A 10,641-nucleotide genomic window follows, 5' to 3' on the forward strand; every position below is an offset into this window, starting at 1 on the left:
GAGTTTTATTGAACATGTCACAAGACAGGGTTATTAAAGACCATGTCGCGTCACAGAGTTATGCAAGGGGCTGATGAAGTAGGCAACAGACTGTAAATGTTTTGGAAACAGTAAATTCTGTACCCTGTGTGCCCAGTTTCATACAGGCGTGATTTTAAATCAAAGGTCAATCAAGGAAAAACAGCGTGGTTGATGTAGGAATATTAGTAAAATAATTGAGGCCAAACGTCCAGTGATGGGCTTCTGTCGAGGAAAGGCCCTTGCTTGAAGAGCGGCTCTTTCTTGCTCGTAGGGGGGTTGGAGAGGTTGGAGAGGACGGAGAGGGCCGTCAGAGATATAGTTCTTGCTTCAATTAGGAAGGAAGAGATTCGGTCGCGGCAGGAATTAGGATTTGGAGTGAAAAATGTTATGCGTTTACAACAATAAAGTATGCTAACTAACTAAACATAACCGATACATAAAAGCAATCCCTATAGTTTTCAAATAAAGTCTTCGAGAATACTGCAAAAATAAAATATACAGAACAAGGGCTACAGTATAGAGGGTTATTCTGCTTTATAAGCTGATAGATCTTGATTTTATGATGTTTATTAGGGGCGCAGTTGTGCAGTCGAGAGGTAGCTTTACTCTTTATTAACCAAATGAAATTCGAGTAAAAATAAATTCAGATAAAACTAGATCATTTATTGTGTGTAAATACGGAATACAGGTATTGTTTTAAGCGATCACTGGATACACATAACAAACACTGTAAGTTTGCGTAGTAAACCCCTAGTGCGCAGCTGATCTTACGAAAACTGTAACCCTAGAAGAATTTTACAGTGCTTGGAATATACGTTTGTCTTGAGAAAAAATCGTTTTATTTAATAGAAAGAGAGTTAGACAAGAGCTTAGCAGGAGTTTTGATTAGGCGAAGACCTGCTAACAGAGATGAGTGGGATCAATTTAGTCCACGACTAGGCAGATCAGCTGATGGGACCAGTGTAAAAAGGAGACTACCTGGCGCGTAATACGCCACTCGTAGTAAAAATGAAAATAAATAAACAATCTTTTGAATAAAGTTGGTGCTTCATTGAATTTGAAAACGGCTGAATATGATGAGTGTATTGGAGCCTTAAAATCAAATTCGGGTTAATTAGGAAAAAATTAAAAATCTAATGTTTTTAAGAGGCTCAAGTAGCTATCATCACCCCGACCTTCAATGGTTCGGCATTATTATCTAGTCCATTGAAAGCAGCTTTACTTCTCGACTCATTATGCTATGTGTAATGGAGTTAGCGCCTGCAAGGTAAACCAATTGGTCTTTAAAGTCATGACTGTTGAATTGCTTGAATTATGAAAATGCTAGTATTTAGCATATAACGTTTCAGCTGACTATATTCCCAATAATATCTTAACACGCACAAGCCGGTAAAGACCTTTTAAAGTGGACTTCTCACAAAATATTTTAATTTTCACCAAGCTGTTAATTTGGGTGCTAATTTAATCCAATTTTCTTTCACTAAGTAAAATCGAGACGTTTTCTTCTTAATCTACACGTAATTCGAAGAACTTTTCTTTTAAAACGTAATTGTAAACAGCAATACAGTTTGATTTGCGACTCATTGTGTAATGTACAAAGCCTTTCATGGCTTTGTCAAGACATTGCAAACGATTTTTCACCAAAAATATGAACAGCTGCTTTCAGCGTGTCATAGTTGTATAACTTTACAAAGAAATGGTGCTTTGACAAAAATTTGAGATATTCTTTGTTTTTCTTTCTGTTAGTACAACCGTGCAGATGGCTTTGATCAATATCGCAATACCGCCTCATAGAAAGAGAACGACCTCCAACATTTTGCACCTACTCTAAAAGACGCCTCGAGCCACATAGACGTTAACAAGAAACGTTCATTTTCCGAGTCAAGATGAAGACGTTTTTCGTCGTTGTCCTCATGGCTTTGTGTGCCCACGGCAAGTATATAATGATTTGGTATTTCTTATTCAATTGTCTTTCCTTGGGGGGGAATACACTGAAAATGGAAGGGGCCCGCCCCTGCCGGACAATCTCGACAAGTACAATTGCAGATTTACACAACCGTTTAACTTTCGTTTAACTTGCAGAGGCCATTTTCCACCTAAAAATAAGAAGACACCAAATAACGTAAGGAGCAGATGAAATAGAGATAACTTGATCAGCACAAAGCCAAATCAACCTAATTTGAACTGAATGAGGCCAAAATAAAAAAAATAGAACGATAAAGATTTTCCCTACGACAAATTCAATTACAGCTTTCAACAAGTTATAGTCTTATAGGGGTGACTTTCCAAAGTGATCCTCTGTTTATACTTTGCTTTGGTACCTGTCCAACCAACAAAAGCCATTATCGGGCTTTGCACGAACAAAACCACTTCGGCATGTCCCATAGGGGGATATCTTTGAGAGCAGGACTGAAAGTTTCCGCTAATGGGAGCTTAAAAATGTAACCTCACTTTACTGTTTCGTGTGTGGCCAGGACCACAACCGTGATTGCCGGCAGTGGGAGCTGTCCTTAAAGGTCTAAAACTTGCTCTTGGTATTTTTTACAGGGTGTCTTTCATATTAAATATGTTTTAACTGTTAATATTTCTTTACTGGCAGGAGACCAGAAGTCTCCAAGACCTCCAGGATACAATACCTTCACGAAGAACTTCAAAGGAAGATCATCATTGCAGGCAGGAGGTGAATAAATTCGTAAATAAGTTTTATATAAATCTACATCCATTTTCATCTAAAATCCTGGTTAACCAAATGATTGCTGAATCTGCTGACCTAGTACATTGTTGTTCGCAGACGTTGTCGAAGGAGATATTATGCTCGACAGCAAAACTGCCGCTCTGTACCGGGGAGAGTCGAGAAATGCCATGAAGAACGTGAATCTGTGGAAAAATGGAGTTGTGCCTTATATTCTGGATGCAAGTGTGGGTAAGGGATAAATTGAGAGCTAAATGGGGTGGGGTGGGGAGGGAGGGGGAAGGGGGAGGAGACCTTATTTTGCGATGACATAATGTTAATCGTATCTTTTAGGGGTTGAAAATTTTACCTTTCGGGGGACACCATTTCGCAATATTGTCGTACTTAAAGCATCGGTTGGGCACATTATGAAAGTAAGCTGCAAATAAACTGGAACCAGATGTCAAGAATGAATTCGAATTTATTAATTTCTTTATTGGTATAACGTGACACTCATCAAACTAAATAGGAAAAACGTTACATTGGTTCTTCTCGGGGAGTAAAAATAACCTTGAACAGCGAAGGAAAAGATGGATTCTAATACCTCAGTAGGGGTTTTTCCGAACATAGCAGGTACACCTCTGTTACTTTAATGTGGGAATACTCTATCGTTACAGTTTACTTTTTTATCAGTAGGTTTACATTTGTTCTTCCTCCACTTGTTATAGCATTGTAGTCAAAATAGCAATTGGCATTTTACATCGTTAACAGTTGTTTTTTCTTTGTAGATGATTATTTACGAAGCCAGATTGACGAGGGAATCAAGGAATACCACAAATATACCTGTCTTCGGTTTGTAAAGAGAACAAACGAAAAAGATTACATCAGGGTTATGAAACCAGCCTCGGGGTGAGTGAGTTTTTTAAGACAACTGTACAAGTTCTAAAAATGTTTAATTATTGATTTGCAGCTCGATCGTCGAAGGAAACCCTTTAATTATTACTTTCGATACCGATCTCAGCCTCTAAAATATGTGGCCTGTTTCTGTATTCATTTGATAGGCTTACATTGTTTTTAAACGAAAACACGTATTTCAGTCCAAAAAGGCCGAAATCATACGAGATTATTCCCTCCAAGAGGAGGGGATAGGGAGTCGTAGAGTGGGCGTGAAATGGTTCCGTGATGTCCCATTTTAGGCAGACTGGCTTTTCACTTTCACGGCTTTCTTTTCGTTCTAGCTGTAACTCAATGGTGGGCGCCATCGGAGGAGAACAAATCCTTAACATGGGAGATGGCTGTCAGTATGTAGGGCTTGTTCTCCACGAGTTCGGTCACGCAATCGGCTACTTCCACGAACACAACAGACCTGACCGTGACGATGTGGTTAATATTATGTGGGATAACATTCAGTATGGTAAGAAAAAATTTTTTTCTCCTAGCAGTATGAATGAGTTGTCTTAAACAGGTGACTGATCAATTACCGTCACCATCGGCTGCCAAGCTGAGTGAAATATCTTGATGGCGCTTCAGTTCTCTTTCGTCAAACAGCTATCTTGCATCAGGTAGTCGTCAACTGTCTTCGGGAGATCATCGGACGTATTTCTCACTTACCCTCCCGATGACGTTAAAAAATCATTTAATTCTTTAGGAGATCTTCAGCAATCTTCGGAAGAATTCAGAGGATCTTTGGGGGTCTTCGCACTCTTCTATCCGGAAGTCATCCGTTCTACTTTGCTAGCATGGGATCTTCGAAGTTCGCTCGATCGGATTCTTCGGGGTGATTTTAATTTGCCTCAGCCTACAAAATTTTGCGAAAATTACCTCTGTCCAAACTAAACTATTAAAATTATTTTTTCTATGATGAATTCGATAAGAGCATTTCATTAAAAGTAGTAAGCAACTTAAAAAGTGCACATAAAATATCTCTTCATAGTCAATGAACTCTGTGGGTTTTTAGTCGTTGCGTTTTATTCAATTCTATTAAATGAGCAATACTTAACCTGCCCTTCCTTCTTTGGCAGGTTTCAAGGATGCTTTCTACAAGTACACTTTTGACGAGGCTGATGTACAGGGCTTCAAGTATGATCTCACCTCCATCATGCACTACGAGAACACCGCATTCACCAACGGCTATTGTCGTCCAACTATGCTTGTTAAGAAGGATCCCTCGTACGAGGTCACCCCTGTTTACCTGAGGAAATTCAGCCCCCAGGATATTCAGAAAATAAACAAGCTTTACAGCTGTCAGACTAATCAGCTACCGCCCACAGGTAAAACACAGCGCAGACTTCAGATTCCCGCTTCGTCCATCAACTAAGGTGGAAGACTACATTGTTAGATACCACATTAAAATTTCTATTCACATTCAGATTTCAGTTAGGATTCGTGCTCTGTTCGCTTTCTTTGGGAGTGTGTTCCTGCTTCTACCTAGGTATATAAAAGGATGCTGGGAAAGTGGTGTAAAACCGGGAAAAAATGCTGGTTCTGGATAGCCTGCAAAGACTAACTAGGGGAGTTCACTCCGAGCTGCGAAAACAACAATTTAGCATCATGCTGATGAACCTTCAGGTTTGCTCAGTTTGGTCAGGATAAGGGCATGCAGTTTTCGTCATAGCTATTCCATCAATAGTAAGATTTTCTCTGTCATAAAGGTTTTTGGGACAAGGAGATAACTGTTGGGAACTGGGTCCGGGGAAACCTTAGACGTCTGACGGTAGATTGCGCACCGTCTGGCAGAGACTAGTGTTGAACAATACAAGGAAAATTAAAACTTCCAATGGTTAAATGGATTTGATTTATTTTATTTTTCAGTGTTACCTGGAAGTGGAAATCCGGACCCATCTCGTAAGTTCTCTGTTCATCTTCTGAAGTATTTATAAATAGAACAGCTAGTGTGACATGAGACGGCTAAATAAAGGAAAATAACATGTCGCAAAACGAACTGAATCGACAGTTTTTTCATGCACCTGACTCAGTTCAACGGTGTTAATCGTCTACTTGCATTCTTTGATCAGAAATGAAATGTAGAGAAAACTAAGACATTTCCGAAAAAAAAACAACGAATAGATAGGATCAGTTTGCTATCTGAATGTTATTTTCATTTTTCTAAGCCACAAACAATTCGGTGTACTTAATTTTGGAAAGAATTAATTCTTGCTTCAATGATTGAAATACAAAATTTTTTGCGAGTGGAGATTACTGCGGTAACTAATGTTCGCAATTTGCTAAACAGTCGCGAAAGTCGTGAATATACGCTCTGGTTCTGCGCCGACAATAACAAAAATTTACTCTTAGATGAGCTTGAGTCAGGTTACAAACCAGTACATGAAAAAATCTTTCGTCTTCTGCGCTCTTTTGTTACTCAAGGTGTAATTAGACTTACTGTGTCAATTTCTTTAAGAATGTGTCTGTAAGGATAAATACAACGACTGCCAAGGATGGAGGGACTCGGGCGAGTGTGGCCTCAATCTGATGTGGATGAGCACCAACTGTCCAAAGAGCTGTAGAACATGTGGTGGTATGTGACAGTTCTAGACCGCAACAATGGTGATTTCAAAGCTTCTGCATTAAAGTTTACTTTCATTCTTTTGACTAACTGTCTTTCTTTTTTGAATTTTTTTTTCTGCAGAACCACCTTCAGGTGAGCGCTGTCGATTTACGTATCACTACGATTTTGTTTCTTTAAATCTTTAACATCATATAGATTAATGTTTAAAACTTACGAGCACCGTGATATAGTTTGCCTTTGATAACTTAAAAGCGACTCTCATAAAACTTACGAAATGCATGAAATCCAACTAAAAGAGAAAAAAACAGTTGAATGTTGATAATTAAACTCTATATATTTCATTTCTTTTCATTCGGAGAAGGCCTTGTCACATTGTCCGAAACATTGCATTTAAAAATTAATATTTTTAACTTCAAAAAACTCCGTTAAACATAGATCAAACTCCGTCTTAAATCTCAACGCCTCCCAGATTTTAAATTAGAATCAGTAATTTAACCCGTAAATGAAAATATATTCGCCCATGACTTCAGGCGGCGTTCGTGGAAATATGTTTCAACAACCGAGGTAGAACTACAGTTTAATTGCTAATGGCAAATTTGTATTTTAATAAAACAAACATTTCGTACTTTTTAGATTGTCAGGATGTGTATCCCGTGGCGTGTGAGGACTGGGGCAAAGGCGGCGAGTGTTCAAAGAACCCTATCTGGATGAACGTTCATTGTAAAAGAACTTGCAGTCAGTGTTCAGGTGAATAACATAGTTTTATTCATCAATAAGGCATGCTGGTGTAATTACTAACACTTAAGACTCTGTATCGGTTCGAAATTCGGGTTCGAACATGGCTGGTTTTTCACGACGTGTTATTTTGGCGAGACGTGCACATTGCCTCTCTCCACTTAAAGACATGAACGGCACTACCTGACGGAATAGCTGTGAGGAGTGGGGCGAGATACTGCTGTGAACTGCTGCCAGGAACTAGATTTTAATCATTTTTACGTGGTACTAGCTAGGCTTCGAAGTATAACGTGTGTCCAGTTAGCACCTATCGTGCTAGATGCATTATTTGACACGCAAATAAAGCTACTTACTTCAAGTTACTAAGTAAGGTCGATGTAATTAGATAACTGCAAGTGTCGAAGCAGTGCAACGGAAACAGACCCAGGAAGCATATTATATTTTTAATTAACATTTCTGTTATCAATCTATACAGGACAACTTTGGTACATGTTGTTTTACTTTTATAAAAATAATATTGGGAAAACTGAAGCAGTCTGTAAATAAAGCTTTTAAACTCTGCGGTAAGAATTGTCTTTTGAAGGACAAACAGAATCAATACAACTCTTAAGCGATATAAAGATAGATTTCTCTCTTGTATAATTGAGAACATGGGAACTTCACCTTGTTCGAAGCGGATCGTGTTTACTCTCTATCACTTTAAAACAGTGAAAAGTCGCCACCGCGCTCAAATGCTGACAGATATCTGACAATTAAGCACCACATTTCAACCTAAACTTAACTAAGACCCATAACATTGCTTTCTTATCTTTGTTAAGGTGCAACTCAACCTCCCCTCCCTGGAACCACTGCGGTACCTACTCCCCCTCCCCCTGGCACAACTCAAGGACCTCAGCCTCCCCAGCCCACCACTCAGCCGCCTGGAAATTGCAATGACGTTTATCCACAGTACTGTCCTGATTATAAGAAACGAAGAATGTGTCAAACACATGTAAATTACATGGGGCAAGTTTGCAAGAAAACCTGCGGATTTTGCGGTAAGTTGGAGTAACCATGGTAACTGGTAAGGGAGAGCTCTAGGGTAGGATTTTTTTTCTGTGGGTTGAGTAAGGATTGTTTGTATTCTTCGTGATCAACCGGGCGTATAACTAATCTAAGTCAGAACTGTCCTTTCCCAACAGAATACATAACAAGGAAACTAAACGATCTTTGTCGTGGACTAGTGTAACCCTCGCCTGCGGCTCCTATTTCCATAGCATTTCGACTTGTTCCCTCAAACTTCCCCTCGTGTTTTTATAACTCGATAGAAACACAGAAGATGTTTTTCTTTCTTTTTTTTATTTTAGTTTCCACACACCTCCACAATACCAGCAAACATTTCAAGTCATCCGTCAAAAAACCAAGCAGCATCGGTTCCAATAAGATATTACTAAATATAATATATAGTGCATAGTCTGGATAGGTTTTAATTTGGCGAAAGGTATCAGTCTGGTTCTGGCTATGTAAATGAAGATGAATAAATGCTAGAGGGGAGAAGGCGGGAGGGTTGCCCTAATATGGACTTGCAACAAAACCAGCGGACAGTATGCATTACTCCTGTTACTTCAGGCAAAGTGAAGTAACAGGAGTAACGGGGTAACAGCTGATGAATTTACCTTTTTCAGACAAGAGGACTTTGACAGGTCTGATATAATCATTATCATACTGTTAGGTGGCGGCGGCTCAGGAAATTGTAAAGATGTGTACCCTCAGTACTGCCCAGGGTACAAACAGAATGGCATGTGTACTGATCCTAACTACCTGGACTATGTCAAGGAGGTCTGCAAGTTCACCTGTGGCTTCTGTAGTAAGTACTATTTGATATCCTATTCAACTCACGTTTTGGTACAGGTCTGTTATTTGATTTAATGTCTAATCAATTTTTATTTTTCTATTTCAGGTTAATTGAAATGCCCAGCTCCGGCCGGCCGTGAAACGAGAAATGGGACGAAAAACTTAGCTTGCTATTCAACGGAGAGAATTAATTTTTCAGTTACAAAGCCTTGTAATGTTTGTTGACGGATTTAATAGCGATTAAAGTGGCATGGATGTTACAATGACATACGAATATTTGTGTTTGGTTAGAGATGTGTTTTGCCCTGACCCTTCCCATGTGGGGCCTCCATCGAATTTTCCATGGGGGAGGGGGTGCATCTGAGTTCTCCAAATCAAGACCCTATTTGACAAAATACCTCATTACCTGTTTTCAAACCTTCTGATGTATCTGAAGTAATACGTAATTAAGTCGCCCTTTATAAAATCCAATGAAATCTTTTAGTTATCAGTCTCCCTTTTTCGTTTGCAATCGAAGATCCAGGTGAAAAGATGTGAAATACGGTTAATTTGCTTCGATGGATATTGTTCCCTTAAAACTAAACTACACAAACTTCAGGGACCAAAATTGCAAAGCATTTGACCTTATTTCTGACCAAACTGCTCATCGGCAAAATAGCTTACATCCGGGATTACACACTCCAGCGCACTGTCTAAACAGATCGAGGGAAAAAACCTAATTTGTTAACAGACGAAAATAAATATGGTGAGGTGTTTTCGTGTGTTTTCCCGCCCTGGTAACAGGCGGTACTTTCTCGTCACGTTTTTCTCAAAAAAGGGCGGTCCTTGTTGGCTGATTAAGTACGCCCTCGTTACGTCATTAGCGATCGTTCAGATTGGCCGAAAATCGGCGGAGCCAAGTAACAGCTGGAAATACGTTTATTTCGCAGCCTATCCAGGGAGATGAACTTATTTTATCTTGTAGTCTTTGAGCTGGCTTAATAAATTGGTCACAAACGAGATCGAGTGAAGAGTCGGCAAGCGTTCAACAAACGACCAAGAGTTAACAGCAAAATAAACGGAGAGGAAATGATAAAGCTAGCTTTCTTACAAGTCAACATTTACGACCTTTACACGATCGAGTCTAGACCGCCATCATAACGAAACTGACCAATCAGTTTACATCTCCCACAAGAGACTTCGAAAACACCATTGACGTACGGACGTCTTTATATTTGACTCTGTAGAGTCCTGAAGACACACCATCTGCTCGGGTTGTCGAAATATTAGCACAAACGTATACTTCGTAGTTTCGTTTAGCTAAAATATCATCTTTTACCTCTCCAGACGGATCCAAAGAAGAAAAAAAAGAAAGAAAATCAAACTACCATTGATTTTAGTGTTTTGCCTTTGCTGATATTTATTTAGCAACTCATCATGATTATCTTTATCTTGTTGACAACGCTAATTTTAAGAGTAGATTTATTGTTGGATTATCCCAGGAGTGTTAATAAACTTCTCGAAATTCAGGTTACCACCAACACTTTTCCTAAGTGCCTCTTCGAATGCTTGTTCCTTCGATGTGATCAGTACAGGTCGATACAGGTAGGCTGAACATCAAGCGACTAAGTCAAATGCTAACAATATCGCTTGTGTGAAAGCGTTATTGTTTTTAATTTACGGTAGGTAAGTAGCCGTAAAATTTCCAATTACAGGGTTTTAGGGTAGTCTTACCGAAAATTTTGGCGTTTCCCTCAGATAAAAGTGATTTCTCACACAGATTAAAAAAAGATATATACATACTTTTTCAGTTCAATCTTCCTTTTCGTCTCTGGAATTGCAGTTTTAGTTTTATTTTGCCAGTAACTCAGTCTCGATGTCTGTGATCTGATCT

At 39.1% G+C, this 10,641-nt stretch overlaps 1 protein-coding gene across 1 annotated transcript; it reads left to right on the forward strand.

Annotated features, from left to right (window-relative positions):
* Nucleotides 1–1,812: 1,812 nt before the first annotated feature.
* Nucleotides 1,813–10,568, forward strand: LOC145476529 (zinc metalloproteinase nas-8-like). The gene is made up of 12 exons (XM_081455394.1): nt 1,813–1,958; nt 2,611–2,701; nt 2,813–2,944; nt 3,481–3,601; nt 3,931–4,106; nt 4,714–4,962; nt 5,504–5,536; nt 6,093–6,209; nt 6,321–6,332; nt 6,834–6,947; nt 7,754–7,972; nt 8,647–10,568. Exons 1-12 carry the CDS (start codon nt 1,908–1,910, stop codon nt 8,841–8,843), a joined length of 1,512 nt encoding a protein of 503 aa, XP_081311520.1. The 5' UTR covers nt 1,813–1,907; the 3' UTR covers nt 8,844–10,568.
* Nucleotides 10,569–10,641: the final 73 nt, after the last annotated feature.

This window comes from Orbicella franksi, chromosome 2 (genome assembly GCF_964199315.1).
Source record: "Orbicella franksi chromosome 2, jaOrbFran1.1, whole genome shotgun sequence".
NCBI lineage: Eukaryota > Metazoa > Cnidaria > Anthozoa > Scleractinia > Merulinidae > Orbicella > Orbicella franksi.